General features: G+C 42.4%; 1 protein-coding gene across 2 annotated transcripts; it reads left to right on the forward strand.

Annotated features, from left to right (window-relative positions):
• The first annotated feature begins 715 nt into the window (after positions 1-715).
• LOC127217459 (ALX homeobox protein 1) lies at positions 716-14269 on the forward strand. 2 transcript variants are annotated; one of them, XM_051178462.1, is made up of 4 exons: positions 716-889; positions 9618-10032; positions 10565-10610; positions 14083-14269. In XM_051178462.1, the coding sequence occupies exons 2-4, from the start codon at positions 9626-9628 to the stop codon at positions 14194-14196; spliced, it is 567 nt and encodes a 188-aa protein (XP_051034419.1). In that variant the 5' UTR covers positions 716-889; positions 9618-9625; the 3' UTR covers positions 14197-14269. The 2 variants fall into 2 exon arrangements, with proteins under 2 accessions (XP_051034419.1, XP_051034420.1); XM_051178463.1 differs by lacking the exon at positions 716-889 and adding an exon at positions 902-1043.
• Positions 14270-16592: the final 2323 nt, after the last annotated feature.

Genomic DNA, 16592 nt, shown 5'->3' on the forward strand with positions numbered 1-16592 from the left:
CCCTCGATGGACTCAGTGGCATTGCAGTCACTCTTCACCACAATTCTGTCAGCAAATTCCTAAAACTCAGCCCTTTGGGCAATTCTGGATCCTTGGTCAGTATTTGCTGTGTTCAAGTACCCAGTGCATGCACTCTGTGGTATCAAAAGCACATGTGTTCTGAGCTATAATGTAGCCTAGTTCTTTCTGTTACATATCCTCTCCACTAGCTTGGTTGTTCTGTGGCCTGGGATCCTGCTGTGAACCTGGATGAGTGTACCCCTACTCCTTTGCAATTCTTCTGACCCCTAAACTACCTTGTTTTGGAAATATGACTTGACCTGTTACTCAGGGATATCAACAAGCTGTGATATATCCAAAATATGGTAGAAACATGTAAGTTTAATGAAGATGATAGTGTTTCTTTTGTGGCCTCCTATGTTACTAGGTATCTTAAAGTTATGATGCCATATTAATTTCCAATTGCTTCCTTTGGGAGGGTGTAATAAGGAGCATGGCAGGCTTAAGTGTATATTTCTATATTCTTTTTTCTGTGGTTGTAAAGCAGTTTCTTCCTGGATTGGAACAGCCAATCCCACAGAAAAACTCATTAAGGAGTAAACATCTCAAAATAGCCCCAGGAAGTCCCCAAAACTGACTGTGTTCAGTAGACTCCGCCCTCCCCAAGGCTATATAAGTAGTAAAGACTGCTGAGAATCACCCTCAGACCAGTGAAGCAGCCCGAGAGAGATCAGTAGAACTGCTTAGAGGGAGCAAAGACCAGTTGAGCCACCTGGAAGAGGCGCAGACTAACTGAGCCACCTGGAAAGACTGCAACCTGTTGTTATGCCTTCAGGCTGTGTAGCTTGCTTCGGGTGTCCAGATTTTGTGAGCCATCATCCATACTGAGGTAGGCTTTGCTGATTAGGCTGACTTTGAGTCATTTCTGCTCCTGTAAACAACCCCTCACCCATATTCCTGTAACTCTGGTGAAATCCAGTTGTTCACTAAGCTGGACACTGGTATAATAGTTACTTCTGTCTGCGGTGGGATCCCTTTCTGTGGTGAGTAAACTTGTTGTTTTCCTAGAATAAGTGCATTTACAACAGCAGCTGAGTGTAAAAGGTTTCTAGGAGGCAATCAGAGCAGGCAAAGCAGCAATACAGGAGGTTTATATAACTGAGACTTAGACTCAGTCATAAAGGGTCCTAAGATACAAAACTCAGGCTTTGGACCTGAGCACCCACGGACCACCTCACACTACCGATTATCTCCTTGCTTCCTTGCTTCATAGCAGCCTGCCTTTTCCGTTCCTTGTATGCTCATTCTTACTTCTTTTCCTCCTCTCTTCCTTCTCAAATGTTAGAACCCAAGGATTTCCTAGCAGTGAGTGAAAAGGGAAGGTGACTGTGTCCTGTCTTGCTGACGCTCACATGCTGCAAATATTAGGGGATTTTCTGTGTTCAGCATTGCCATGAAGACCTCAGTTTCTCACTTTAGAAGGATGAGGTCTCAGAGGCTCTGCTTTATGTATACTACCCAAAACTGCGAACAACCAAAGAACTAATCTTTATAAAAACACACAATACATTAAACAGAGTGTAATACAACTTAGAAAAAGGTAGCATTCTCTTCAGAAGGGATATTCTACTCTTCCTCTTGACAGATTGCTTAGGATGATTTGATGGGATATACTTGGGGGGGCTGTTGCTGATTTATGAAGCCCTAGAGTGTGCATAGTGCTTAATGTACAGTAAGCTGGATATTCAAAGGTATTTTAAATGTTGTTTGAAAATTTTGAGCAGGCATACTTTTATAGAACTCTGCCTGTACCACACCCATTGTACATAAAAATGAAGCCACGGGGCAGGGGGTCTTCTGTAATGTCTCGGTGGATAAATGTGCTTGCTGCCAAGCCAGATGATCTGAGTCTGATCCCTGGGTGCGCATGGGAGAGAGACCGGATTCTCCCAAGTTGTCCTCTGATATCCAAATATTTATTATGTGTGCACACCATGATACAGGTCCATACACACATAACAAATAAATTCAACAATTAAAAAGAATCCTAATCTACTCAGCTACTAACTCTATGGGTGTTTGACAAGGCTTTTGCATTTAAGGACATTGATTTTCATGTTTGTAAGTCAAAATATTTGCACTACAACTTTCTTAGGAACCTTTCTAGCTGCCCTAATACCACAAATCTCTGGGATCTACAATTGAAAGGGAGAAAAAGTTTGCATTTGTACAAGGAGAATGAAGAGATGGCTAAACTGTTCAGAACATTTATTATTCTTTCAGAGGGCCAGAGTTCAGTTTCTAGCATCTACCTCAGGTGCCTCACAACCACCTATCTATAAGTTGAACTTCAGGGAATCCAGTGCCCCCTGCAGGCACCCACAAGCATGTGCACACAAACTCTGACTTTTAAAAGGGGGTTACATTTTTATGTCTCTTAATTTGTAACTTTAATTAATTCAATATTAGTTTTTTTTTTTAATTTTCCGAGACATGGTTACTCTGTGGCTTTGGAACTTGTCCTGGAACTAGCTCTTGTAGACCAGGCTGGTCTCGAACTCACAGAGATCCTGCCTCTGCCTCCAGAGTGCTGGGATTAAAGATGTGCACCAACACCGCCCAGGCTCAATATAATTTTTTAAAAAGCAATGTTAAACTCTAGTTTTTCTTTTGTTACAAATTATTTTCCCAACCAAATCACATTTCCTCTCCCTCCCCTTCCTCCTCTCCACCCAGACCCTCCCTCTAACCTGCCCTCTTCTCCCATCTACTCCTCCTCTTTTCTCTTCAGAAAAGGGCAGCCTTACTATGTTTATCAGCCAGCTGTGGCCTATCAAGTGGCTGAAAGCCTAGGCCCCTCCTCTCCCATTAAAACTGAACTAGTCAATCCAGTAGGAAGAAAGGGTTGCAAAATCAGGCCACAGAGTAAGAGACAGCCCCTGCTTCTACTGTTAGGATTCCCATAAGAAGACCCAGCTACACAACTCTAAAGTATTGCAGAGGGACTAGTACAGTTCCATGGAAGCACTCTGGTTGGCGGCTCAGTCTCTGTGAGGCACTATAAGCCTAGAATAGGTGATTCTGTGGGTTTTCTTGTGGTGTCCTTGGCCCTCTGTTCCATAATCCTTCCTCCACCTCTTCCACAGGATTTGAGGTCCATCTAATGTTTGGCTGTGGATCTCTGCATCTGTTTCCATTAGTATCAGGGTGAAGGATTACATTTTCTTTTTCTTTTCTTTTTTATAATATTTTTTAAATTTAAATTTGCAACAAGCTTGTTTTACATGTTAATTCCAGTCCCCTCCCCTCCCCTCCTCCCCTGTTCCCTTCCCATCCCCCATCCTATTCCCTCTCTGCTCCCCGGGGAGGGTGAGGCCTTCTATAGGGCATCTTCAAAGCCTGTCATATCATTTGGAGCAGAGCCTAGGCCCTCCCCATGTGTCTAGGCTGAAAGAGTATCCTTCTGTATGGAATGGGCTCCCAAAGTCCATTTGTAAACTAGGGATAAATACTGATCCACTATCAGAGGCCCCATAGACTACTCAGTCCTCCTAACTAACACCACATTCAGGGGGGTCTGGGTCTATCCTATGCTGGTTTCCCAGCTATCAGACTGGGATATATGAGCTCCCCATTGTCAGGTCAGCTGATTGTGTGGATTTCTCCAGCCTGATCTTCACCCCTTTGCTTATGACTCCTCAACTCTCTGCAACAGATTCCAGGAGTATGGCTCAGTGCTTAGCTGTGGCTCTCTGCTTATCTTCCATCAGCTACTGGTTAAAGGCTCTAGGATGGCATAAAAGGTAGTCATTAATCTCATTATCAGGGAAGGGCATTTCAGGTAGTCTGTCCACTATTGCTGTTAGCTGGAGTCATCTTTGTAGAACTTTGGACATTTTCCTAGTGCCAGATTTCTCTTTAAAGTTATTTATATCTATTATGGTATCTCTTTTCTTGCTCTCCTCTATTCTTTCCCTGACTCAATGTTCCTGCTCCCTCATGCCCACCTCTCCCCTCCTCTTCTCCCCTCCTCTTCTCCCCTTCCCTTTCTCCTCACTCCCTTTCACCTCCCCACATGCTCCCAATTTGCTCTGAAACATTGTCCCTTTCCCCTCCTCCAAAGGACCATGTATGTCACTCTTAGGGTCTTCCTTTTTTCCTAGCTTTTCTGGTGGTGTGGATTGTAGGCTGGTGATCCTTTGCTCTATGTCTAAAAACCATATATGAGTGAGTACATACCATGTTTGCTTTTTTTGTGACTGGGTTACCTCACTCAGGATGGTTTCTTATAGTTTCATCCATTTGCCTGTGAATTTCAGTTTTCCATTTTTTTAAGTGCTGACTAGTTCTCCATTGTGTAAATGTACCACATTTTCTCCATCCATTGAGGGGCATTTAGGTTGCTTCCAGATTCTGGCTGTTACAAATAATGCTGCAATGAACATAGTTGAACAGATGTCCTTGTTGTATAAATGTGCATCTTTTGGGTATATGCCTAAGAGTGGAATTGCTGGATCTTGTGGTAGACTGATTTCCATTTTCTCAAGGAACCGCCATACTGATTTCCAAAGTGGCTATATGAATTTGCACTCCCACCAGTAGTGGAGGAGTGTTCCCTTTTCTCCACATCCTCTCCAGCATAAACTGTTTTTGGTGTTTTTGATTTTGCCATTCTCACAGATGGAAAATGTTATCTCTGAATTGTTTTGATTGAAGGTTTTTCTATCTTGTTGATTGTCTTGAAGAACCAACTCTTTGTTACACTGATTCTTTGTATCGTTTTTCTAGTTTTTACTTTATTGATTTCAGCCCTCAATTTGATTATTTCCTGGTGTCTAGTCTTTAAGGGTGAGTTTGCTTCTTTTTTTTTTCTAAAGCTTTCAGTTGTATTGTTAATTCTCTAATGTGACTATTCTCCAGTTTCTACATGTGGGCACTTAGAGCTATGAACTTTCCTCTTAGCACTGCTTTCAAAGTGTCCTATAAGTTTGGGTATGTTGTGTCTTCATTCTCACTGAATTCTAGAAAGCCTTTCTTTCTTTGTTTCTTCCTTGACCCGGGAATTGTGCAATTGCGCATTGTTCAGATTCCATGCTTTTGTAGGGTTTCTGCAATTTGTGTTGTTGAATTCTAACTTTAAAGCATGATGGTCTGTTAAGATACAGGGGGCTATTCCAGTTTTTTGTACATATTGGGGTTTGCTTTATTGCCGAGTGTGGTTGATTTTAGAGAAGGTTCCTTGTGGCACAGAGAAGAAGGTATATTCTTTTATGTTTGGGTGGAATGTTCTATAAATGCCTGTTATAACCAATTGATTCATAACTTCTCTTAGTTCCTTTGTTTCTCTGTTAAGTTTCTGTCTGTTGGACCTGTCTAGTGTTGAGAGTGGGATGTTGAAATCTCCCACTTTAAGTGTGTAAGGTTTTATGTGTGAGTTGAGTTTTAGCAATGTTTCTTTTACGAATGTGGGTGTCATTGCATTGCAGGTATAGATGTTCAGAATTGAGACTTCATCTTGATGAATTTCTGCTGTGATGAATAATGAGAAGTGACCTTCTCATCTCTTTTGATTGATTTTAGTTTAAAATCTAATTTGTTAGATATTAGGATTTCTATGCCCGCTTGTATTTTGGGTCCATTTGATTGGAAAATCTTTTCCCAATCCGTAACTCAGAGGTAACATCTGTCTTTGAGGTTGAGGTATATTTCTTGTATGCAGCAGAAGGGTGGATTCTGTCTTAGTATCCATTCTGTTAGTCTGTGTCTTTTTATTTTTCTTATTTTACATATTGTTTCCAGTTCCCTCTCCCTCCCACCCTATCTCCCTTTCCCCTCCCTCCCATGCCCCTGACAACCCTCCCATCCCATTTCCCCCCCCCCCACTCCACAGGGAGGATGATGCCTTCCAAGAGGGGCAATAAAGTCTGTCAATTCATTTGGAGTAGGAACTAGGCCCTCTCTCCTGCCTCTAGGCTAAGGGAGTATCCCTCCATGGGGAATGTGCTTCCAAAGTCCTTTTGTGCACCAGGAATATATCCTGATTCCATTGTCAGAGGTCCTTTAGACTGCCCAGGCCTTCTGAGACCCATGTTCAGGGGGTCTGAGTCGGTGCAATGCTGGATTCCCAGCTGTCAATCTGGGGGTGTCCATTAGCTCCTCCTTGTTCAGGTAAGTTGTCTCTGTAGGTTTCTGTAGCCTGGTCTTGTCCTCCCTCTCTGCATCTGGATTCCAGTTTGGCTCAGTGTTTGGCTGTGGGTGTCTGCTTTTGTTTCTATCAGCTACTAGATGAGGGCTCTATGATGGTGGATAAGTTAGTCATCAATCTCGTTATCAGGGAAGGACATTTATGGTAGCCTTTCCACTGTTGCTCAAATTGTTTGATGGGGTCAGTCAGTCTTGTAGGTCTCTGGACATTTCTCTAGAGTCAGTTTTCTCTTCAAACCTATAATGGCTCCCTCTTTTATGGTCTCTCTCTCTCTCTTTTTATCTTGTCTATTTCTCCCCTGACTCAATCTTCCTAGTCCCACATGCTTTACTCTCCTCCCCTTCTCTTTCTCGTAGCTCCCTCTCCACTCATTGTCCCCCTCCTCCACTCCCCATATGCTCAGGAGATCTTGTTCTTTTCCCCTCCTGTGAGGGACCTTGTATGAATTTCTTAGCTTCCTCCTTGTATCCTAGTTTCTCTGGCTGGTGATCCTTTGTTCTATGTCTAAAATCCATATATGAGTGAGTACATACCATGTTCCTGTTTTTGTGACTGGGTTACTCCATTTAGGATGCTTTCTTCAAGTTCCATTCACTTGCCTGTGAATTTCAAGATCCCATTGGTTATGTTTGTTTGTTTGTTTTGTTTTCCCTGCAGAGTAGTATTCTATTGTATAAATGTGCTACATCTTTATCCATTCTTCAGTTGAGGGGCATCTAGGTTGCTTCCAGGTTCTGGCTATTACAAATAATGCTGCTATGAACATAGTTGAGCACATGTCTTTGATGCATGGATGTGGATCATTTGGGTATATGCCTAAGAGTGGGATTGCCAGATCCTGTGGTAAACTAATTCCCATTTTCCTGAGGAACCGCCATACTGATCTCCAAAAATGGCTGTACAAGTTTGCACTCCCACCAGCAGTGGAGTCAGGCGAGTTAGGACCATTAATATTGAGGGATAATAATGACCAATGATTGTTAATTCTTGTTTGTTTGGATATTTTGTTGTTGGTGGTATTATGTGTGGATTCCCCTCCCCATTTTTCTTTTGGCTGTTGATTAAGTGGGATTTTCTATTGCCTATGTATTTGTGTGTATAGTTGACTTCCTTGGGTTGGAACTTTCCTTCCAGAACTTTCTGTAGGGCTGGATTAATTGATAAATACTGTTAAATCTGGTTTTGTCATGGAATATCTTGGTTTCTCCATCTACAGCTTTGTTGGGTATAGTAGCCTGGGCTGGCACATGTGGACTCTTAGTGTTGGTAGAACATCTATCCATGACCTTATGGCCTTCTGAGTTTCCATGGAGAAATCATGTATACTTCTGATAGGTTTGCCTTTATATGTTACTTGGCCTTTTTCCTTTCCTGCTCTTAATATTTCTTCTTTATTCTGTATGTTTTGTGTTTTTATTATTATGTGGTGAGGGGTCATTTTTGTGGTCCACTCTATTTAGTGTTCTGTAAGCTTCTTGTACTTTCATGTCTTTCTTTAGGTTGGGAAAGTTTTCTTCTATGATTTTGTTGAATATATTTTCTGTACCTTTGAGATGGTTTCTTTGCCTTCTTCTATACTTATTATTCTTAGTTTTGGCCTTTTCAATGGTGTCCCATATTTCCTGGCTATTTTGTGTTAGGGATTTTTTGGACTTAAGGTTGTTTGATCAATCTATTTCTCCTAGTGTATTTTCAATGCCTGAGATTCTCTCTTACATCTCTTGTATTCTGTTGGTTATGCTTGAATCTGTAGTCCCTGATTGTTTACCCAGCTTTTCTATTTCCAGCATTCCCTCAAACGTGTTTTGTTTTTTTTTTTTTTTTTTTATTGTCTCTATTTCAGCTTTCCAACCTTGGACTATTTTAATTGTTTCTTGCACTTTTTTTGTTTGTCTTTTCTTCCATTTCATTAAAAAGTATTTTCTCATTTCCTCTTTTAGGGTCTCTATCATTTTCATGAAATTGTTTTTAGGGTCATTCTCTTCTGCTTCATCTGTGTTGGGAAGTTCAGGTCTTGCTGGTGTGGCGTCCCTAGACTCTGGTGGTGTCATATTGATCTTTCTGTTGTTGGTTGTATTTTTATACTGTCGTCTACCCATCCCTTCTTCCAGTGCATACCAGTGGGGTCTCTCCATCTCCTGGTGGGTACGGGACCAAGGTTCTTTTCTGGTGTGTGCAAGCAGGTCCAATACTCTGGTTCTCCTCTTCCAGTGGGTAGAGGTGGGAGTCGGGCACTGACAGACTCTAGATGGGTTGGTCTGCTGGGATGGGTTACCTCCTGAGCAGTCCCCAGGAGGCTCTGAGCAGGGCATGCTCCTTCTATGGATAGAGGTGAGACCAGGACGGAGGCATATTCTGGACAGGCCAGTCTGCCTTGATGGGCTCCCCTGTGAATGTACAGTCAGTCCCCAGTCCTCAGGAGGCTCTGACAGGATTGCATTTTCTTTTCTTTTCTTTTTTTTTGAACATTTTTTAAAATTAAATTTGAAACAAGCTTGTTTTACATGTCAATCCCAGTTTCTACATCCTTCCATTGTCCTTCCCTACTCCCCCCACCACTCCCCACCATGTCCCATCCCCTTGCTGCTCCCCAGGGAAGAAAAGGATTACATTTTCTTAATTAGATCCTCGTGATATTTTCCACCATATCAGCTCACCAAAAAACACTTCTTTTTGGTTTGAAAAGAACTGGGCCCAATGTTCTTTAATGTTTGTTTCCTTGATGGATGTATGATGCTTAGTCAGCCCAGGTATTGTTCCAGTGCACTCTTAACCTTAAGTGGTTTATTGACACTACTAAAAGGGCAATTACACATGCAGTGTCAGCATTTGCAGACATGAGAAGCACTGAACATGACATTATACAAAGCCTTTGATGGTGATTCATTATCAACAATTCGGAGTATTCTAATTTTTTTTCAATGGTTTCATTCACCAGAATATGCACAAAACGGTCTCCACAAATATGCTACTGTTGCTGACGGAGGACAGTGATTGGCTGTGTTTCCAATGTCCTCACAGAAATTTGAAATAAACACAAACTGAGATAATCATGTCCATTTAATTTCCAGTTCTTGCAGTGTGCATCCAAGTGAGATAGAGAGGCTAGAAGTTCTCCAGAAGTTCACTCTTGGGCTATGTGCTCAGTGTAAATTCTTGCCCTCATCCCTACTTGTGCAACTGCAACAGTTTGCATGCTCCTCCAGTCCCTTCCTCTCAAGGTTTTGATGGGCTTTGTTGGATTCCAAGTTGAATACATTCCGCTCCTCAGAGCCGTTTCCATTGGGCACATATCTCCTTTAGCGTTTGTGGGATGGAAGGAAGACAGATGCAAAACTCGCTAAAATCCTAGATGCTGCTATGCCATTTCAATTCACAAAACATTTGTGGAGATGATGCTACTCTCTTTTAGGTCCCACCATGGCTTTCCACTCCAAACACGTGGACCCCAATTTCTACAAGCTGGGGGAAAATGAGATCGAAGTGAGTCTTGATTTTGAAGAAGAGGATACTACGACAGCAGAAAATGGCACCTTTGGTAAAGTTTCTCTAAATGGTTCAGACAAATCAAAGAACCATGGCCTCCCAGACCACAAGGATGATGTGATCCACTCTGCAGTCTTCAACTCCCTTGCTGACAACAACAAAAATGAGAGCCCCCAAGGGTCTGGACACCCACAGATGGAGGGGCAGGAGAAAATGGCTGCTTCCAGAGTTCCGCGAGTCCGCCGCAGAAGGCCACGGATCCAGTTTGGTCTCACCCCCAGGCAGCTGAGTGAACTGGAAGACGTTTTTGAAAAAACTAAGTACCCTGATGAGATCATAAGGTATGGGGTTTGTTTCAGTAGCTATCACAGCCCCTCTCTACCCTGGGGCTCCTATCTGCTTTGAGCCCCAAGGATGGAGGCCTTTCCCTGTTTTGTTGCTGGGTATGGGAAGGATGTTTTGTGAGGGCAAAGTCAATATATCCATGCAGTGTTATATGGATTGATTCTAAAAACTTGTTTGTGCCTCTCAATTCCTTCATTCAGTTTTCTTTTTGTTTATGTATCTTTTTTTCCTCTTCTTCCTCCTCCTTCTCCATGCTCCCCTACCTTTCGTAATGGGAATTGAACTCGAGACCTAGTAGTTTTTAAGCAATCCTTCTACTACTATATCATCTTTCCCTTGTGTTAATTAATTAATGTGTTTATTGTAGTAAAACAGAGATAAATGAAAAGCCACTTCAATACATTAGAGCTCACTATCTTTACATATTTTTGTGTTGGTATGTGATCCACCTCCAAAAGTCTCTTCATCTTGCAAAGCTTAAATGCTGTATTCCTGTAACAGCTCCACTTTCCCATTTTATTTCCACAGGAAGGACCTTGCCAAGCGCTTGTTCCTTGGAGAATCCAGAGTGAGGGTCAGTAAATCTGAAAAGGCTTTGGGCAGGGCACTCTGCTTCAGGGCATGGACCATTTTCTTGTAGCCATTATGAAAATCAGTCATGGGTGGAAGGTGTCCTTGTCTGATTTATAATGGCAAACAAGCATTGAATCTTGCAATTTTTCAGAGATGAAAGTGGAACCAGCACCCAGCTGCTTATGCTCCTTTCCTATTACTGAAGGCAGCATGATCTCTTAATTGAAAAAAAAAAAAACAGACTACTTATAATCAGTATGTGAATATCAGATATATAGACAGCAGTGAATATTGTAATGTCATGAATATAGGAAGACATAAATGTTTACTGATATGTCTGCAGTGATTAATACTGAAGTCTTGATACTCAGGTCATTTTAGGACACTCATGTGTAAGATCATAGGTAGGGCTCCAAGTGACCTTGGGGGCACTCTGATTGATGTTGTGAGCACAGGATTCAAAAAGGCTCAGTTGCAACAAATACACACTTAGCTAAAAGCATGAATTAATTGAGGCAAGGGAGAAATTCTCCCAAGACACACAGTTTTTGAATAAGTAGCCTCTATCTAGTTACTGAAGTCATATGGGAAGACACATGGTTGGCTCTCCACCTTTTTAAACTTGTGGAAATGTAATGGAGACAGCAACAAGGCTGAATTTTCGTGTTCCCCCACGCTGTGTTTTGTCTAACTAAAAACATTGCGGATGATAGCTTTGGAACTGTGTGCTAAAATTAAACAAAAAGAATAACTCGAATTAATTTCAGTTCATCTAATAAGGACAACATGAGCAGGGGAAATTATGCAGTCAAAATGCAGGTTGGGGCTGAGGAGAGGGCTCAGTGGATAAAGCACTTGCAGCATGAGTCTGAGAACCCGATTTGGGAATCCTCAGCACCCTAAGAGCTCAGCAGGTGTGTCAGCTCACCTGCAGTCATTATCTCAGCTTCACGAGGCAGAGATTATCACTTTAGGTGATCTAGACTAGCTTAAATGCTGATTGACCCTGCCACTGTAAGGAGGAGCAATCTAGGAAGATGCTTGATTCTGATCTCAGTCCTCTGCAAGCACAAGTGTGCATGTGCATCACACACCATCCACATAAAAAGGCTACTATGAGCTCTCCCTTCTTCTCCATTATAGGCACATAGCCAAAGGGTAGCATAGACTAGTATACATCCATTTTTCACATGGCTTTCCAGTGAGTCGGAGGAGTCTAACTGTTAGTTCAAGCAAGACAGGTAATTTGAGGGCATGATGCAGAGAATGTATAAAATTGTAATTCCTGAAGGACCTTTTCTATCCAGTCTTCTTCATATCCTGATTTTCTGACCCTTTCTCCCTTTCTTAGACTAATATTGTTCTATTCCTAGAAAGGACAGGAGATCAAAGGTACACCCTAAAAATAGTTTTCTGAATTCCTATATCCAGGTTTCAGGTTGATACGGATTTTGCATATCCTGGGTTAATAAAGTCTTGTCAGACTTTAAGGTGTCCAAAGTCCAAATAATGGTCCATCTGCCATTGTCCTCAGTGGCCTTTTTTCAAGGGATGATGCCAGCTACTCTGGCAACAGTTGGGGTGGTGACGATGAGTGGGTAGGGTCCCTTCCAGACATATTACAGGGCCAGGCAGGGACTCTCTTAACTAAACCAAGTCTTCTGGGTAGGACTGGCTCAGACATGGGAGATAGCAGGATGCTCTTCACAGTCTGTTCAATAGCCTGGCAAGCTTCTTATAAAGCCTACAAGGACTTGGCAAGGGAGTACTTAGACATTTTTGCCTGGGGACTCTCTCAGAGTTTGGGGAGAATGGGAGGAAGTCACCCAAACTTAATTTTGAAAAGTGTAAGCCCTCTTGGAATGGCTTAGTAATGTCTGGCAGGGTCAGGGTTGGGAGGGACACCAGGGATTTTCTCAAGGCTTTAAAGCGCATCTGTTCAGTCTCAGTACATCCCAAAGGCTACATACCCGCAGTGCTGGCATAGAGAGGCTTGGCTGGCTCAGCAAATCCAGTTATCCATAGGAAGCAGGATTCAACCATCCCCAGGTTGATATGAGAGTGGTTTTTCAAGTTGGCTAAAATAGGCCTTCCTCTAGGTCGTAGCCTCAGTTTATGTCCTGAAGGATGCACAGATGAGCTTTCTTGCCTTAGACACTGTCCCTCTGATCTTGAAGGACCTCTAAAATGCCCTTCTGTTAGCTGTCTGCACTCCTCATCAGTGGTCAGAGCTATGAGGAGGCCATCCACACACTGTAGCATGGTGCTTTATGGATATTTTCCCCCTTAAACACCAACGGGCTGATCATCAGTGGCACACGCCTTTAGTCCCAGCACTCAGGAGGCAGAGGCAGATGGATCTCTGTGAGTTTGAGGCCAGTCTAGTCTACAGAGTGAGGGCCAGGACAGGCTGCAAAACAATAAAGATAAATCCTGTCTCGAAAAACCAACCAAACAAACAAACAAAACCAGTGGATATGCACTCAGGGCTCATCAAATGATGCTGGTGAATCCCTGAACCCCTTCTCCCTATCTGTTTCTCTGATTTTTTTTCTCTTGTCTATTTCCCCAAGGGCAATGATCACTTCGTGGGAGAGTTTCTTTCCCTCTTTATCAGTATCTTGAATTTCAGCTGTTGTAAACTTTCTGAGCAATTTCTGAGCACTTGGAAACAAGCAGTTTTAATAGAAGCCAGTTAAGTGGTTACCTGGAGGGGGTGTTCTGAACAAACAGGCAGTTTAAAAGAAACTAAGATTAGGTAACTAAGACATCTTGACCTTTTGTCAAGATAATAGAGTTGCATAATTTTTTTTCCTGGTATTCTCCATCAAGGAGATCAAATTCCAGCTAACTCTGAAATGGCCTCAGCAATAATACAAGATGGAGGAACCTTTTTATTGTATTGTCCTGGCACAACGTTTCTCATTTTCAAGCCCAAGTCCTGCATGAGTTTGAACCAGACAAAATTCCAGCACCAAGAAAAGGATGTGAACAGAAAGTCCCACCCCTAAGGAAGAAATTATGTGCAGTTGATATCTTCTGGGAAAGAGAACATATTTTTTTTTTTTTTTGGCATGGAGCATCACTGGGTGTGTATACACTCTGGGTCAGGGCCCGTGCCCAGGAATAGTTCTGGTTGACTCCGTGTTTTCTGTAGGCTTTTTGTTTCATTTTTTGTTTGTTTGTTTTGATTTTATTTTGTTATTGTCTTATTTTTTGAGAGAGAGAAAATGAACATGGGTGGGTAAGGAGGTAAGTATGGAAAAACAACCAAATATATTGTATGAAATAATTTTAAAGAAAACTCATACACATACATACATACATACATACATACATACATACATACATACATACGATTATTCTGTTCAATATAAAGCCTCACTGGCATGTACTTACACAGTGATTTTTTTCTAGTTGTGATATTGACTGTTGAATATTTTAAAGCCATTTATTTCACCGTGTAATTGCAGAGTTGGTTTAAGAGACGAAGAGCCAAATACAGGAAAACTCAGCAGTCTCTAATGCTCCAGTGTGAATCTGCTGATAGGAGTTCTGAAGCATCATCCTGTCCAAGCACCAGATGAAGACAGGATATTCTGATGTCACTGACACATTAAGAGCTTATAATGGCTGTGAAACCTTTTCCCTTCAGCAATAAAGAGATTTACATTCAATATATTTGTTATTTTTGGGGGGATTTGGAAGTTGTGCATGGCAGTTATTGAGAAAATATCATTTAATTGGAAGGACAAAGAAACTCTGAGTCATCTTTCTTACTCCACAAATTACAAAAGTCTCTCAAGAGCCATAGAGATCCTCACGCAGACTATATTTCTCTTTGTTGTCACATTATACTATCTTCACCTTATTCCTTGACCCTATGGTTGCAAGTACATACAAACAGGGACAGGGCAAGTCCCCAGTAAGAAGACTGTTCACAAAGAGAGCTGACTTCCACCAGTACTTAGGAGTTCACTCTTATCCTGTATCAAATACACAAAGAGGACATTCTGAGCATTTATGGTAGGAATATGAACAGTCACTTCTGCTGCCCCCAGGTCTGTTCACTGTCCTTCCTTTCAATGGGGCAGCCATGGTACTAGGAGTCATTCTGCCATAGATCCTCCTCTTTCAAAGCAAACACAAATGCCCATCCCATGATTAGAAAGAGGCTTCCTCTCTCTTTTCATCCATATGCACAAGAGGCATATTGACCCATTCCCCTCGGGTCAGGCCAGAGAGGCAAAGGATTCTCAGCCGATGCACCAGACCAAGTTAGGGATAGACATAGGATGCAAGGTTCAGGGCATGCAGGGAGCAATGGGCTGTGTTTTCCCAAGGGTAATCAGAGGAAAGCTAGTGTAGAAAGTGCATAGAGAAGCATGTGCCTGAGTTCCAGGAGGGAGAACACATCAAAGGGGCATTAGCATGGTTGTATATGGCATGAAGGTAGAGTTCATGGTTCTATAAGAATTTGACAAAGGCATGACCTGATTTTGATGCTGTGATCACTTGTGAACTATGACAGACTCTAAAACAGGGGTGGAGTAACGTGTGTTGAATGCCTCTTTTGGAAACAGGTTAAGTGGAAATCTGGAATATGTAATAGAAAAATGGCTAAACAGGTCTATGTACTGAGTGGATACACATCTAGAAGTCTTGTATGACAGAGGAAGTGCATATAGAATGGGAGTGGCTGTTAGGGACGTTTGTGGATAGTAGAGGCATGGGAGAAAGATGGAGGACATGGATGCACAGAACAGAGTGTCTAGAGGCCAGATAACATGTGTACTGGGTGGTTTTGTGTGTCAACTTGACACAAGCTAGAGTCATCCGAGAGGAAAGAGCACAAGTTGAGGAAATGCCTCCATGAGATCCAACTGTAAGGCATTTTCTTAAGTAGTAACCAGTAGGCAAAGGCCCAGGCCACAGTGGGTGGTGCCATCCCTGGGCTGGTGGTCCTGGATTCCATAAGAAAGCAGGACTTTGGTTATGGTGTTTTATCATAGCAATAGAAAGCATAATTAGGGCAACATCCTTTTACTCTAAGCAAGGCTGGGAACATTGATCACTGATGCTGGAGTAGGAAGCCCCAGGATGAATGCTGGACTTAGGGGCATGGGAAGGACACAGAATGAAGGGGTAGACAGATCCCTATGCAGGCATAGGTTGAGTATGTGAGGTGAAGGCAGTGAGAAAGACCCCTGGGGGTCTACTACCTTGGAATGCAGACAGGTTCTTAGTCTAGTCTTGAGTACTGGAGAGTGACTGTCCACACAAAGTGGGCCTGGTGTATCAGAGCCCAACAAATGTTCTTTGTTCTCCATACAGATCAAAGAACAATGAGAAGGGGGTCCATTGCTAATAACCAGGTTCTGGTATGGGGCCAGAGTAAGCACCCACAATTCCACATGCCAGGAGAAGGGGAAAACATATGTTGCTAACATACAAGTGGGAAGATAATCTCATTGGGATCTGTGTTCCTTATCCAATGACTGCAATTCTCATGACAAAACATTCAAAGCCAAAACATATCTCTTGGGGCCATGCAATAATCCATAATAAGGGCATAGAGATATAGTGCAGCAATACTCTTTCATGGCTCATTTCCCAGAACTCATGTTGTCTCATGATCTCCTGGCACTCCAACTCCAGGGGATATGCCATTGTCTTCTGGCCTATACAGGCACCTGCATGCATACATGCACAGATTCATGCACTTAATTTCAAAAAGAAAGTCCAGATTGACAGGTCTAGACAACAGATCATCAGCCCTGGTTCTCTGTGTCCCAGGATCCTTTCTGTTCCTGCCACCATCAGCATATAACTAGTGTAAGGTGTTTTTCATATATGTATCTGGATAGGAACATGGTTGGTGAGAAAGTTCAGCAGGGGTTTCATTTCTGTTGCTGTGACCAAATAATGTGACAAAAAGTAACACATGGGAGAAAGGTCTTATTTTAGCTCACAATTCCAGGTG

This window comes from Phodopus roborovskii, unplaced genomic scaffold, assembly GCF_943737965.1.
Source record: "Phodopus roborovskii unplaced genomic scaffold, PHOROB, whole genome shotgun sequence".
In the NCBI taxonomy this organism is placed as follows: Eukaryota; Metazoa; Chordata; class Mammalia; order Rodentia; family Cricetidae; genus Phodopus; species Phodopus roborovskii.

What these genes read in the sequence shown, in the direction of transcription:
- LOC127217459 (XM_051178462.1), top strand. Translation starts at nt 9,626, where the DNA reads ATGGCTTTCCACTCCAAACACGTGGACCCCAATTTCTACAAGCTGGGG. An exon ending in TACCCTGATGAGATCATAAG is followed by an intron (nt 10,033 to 10,564) that starts GTATGGGGTTTG and finishes TTATTTCCACAG; the next exon opens with GAAGGACCTTGCCAAGCGCT. An exon ending in TTGGAGAATCCAGAGTGAGG is followed by an intron (nt 10,611 to 14,082) that starts GTCAGTAAATCT and finishes GTGTAATTGCAG; the next exon opens with AGTTGGTTTAAGAGACGAAG.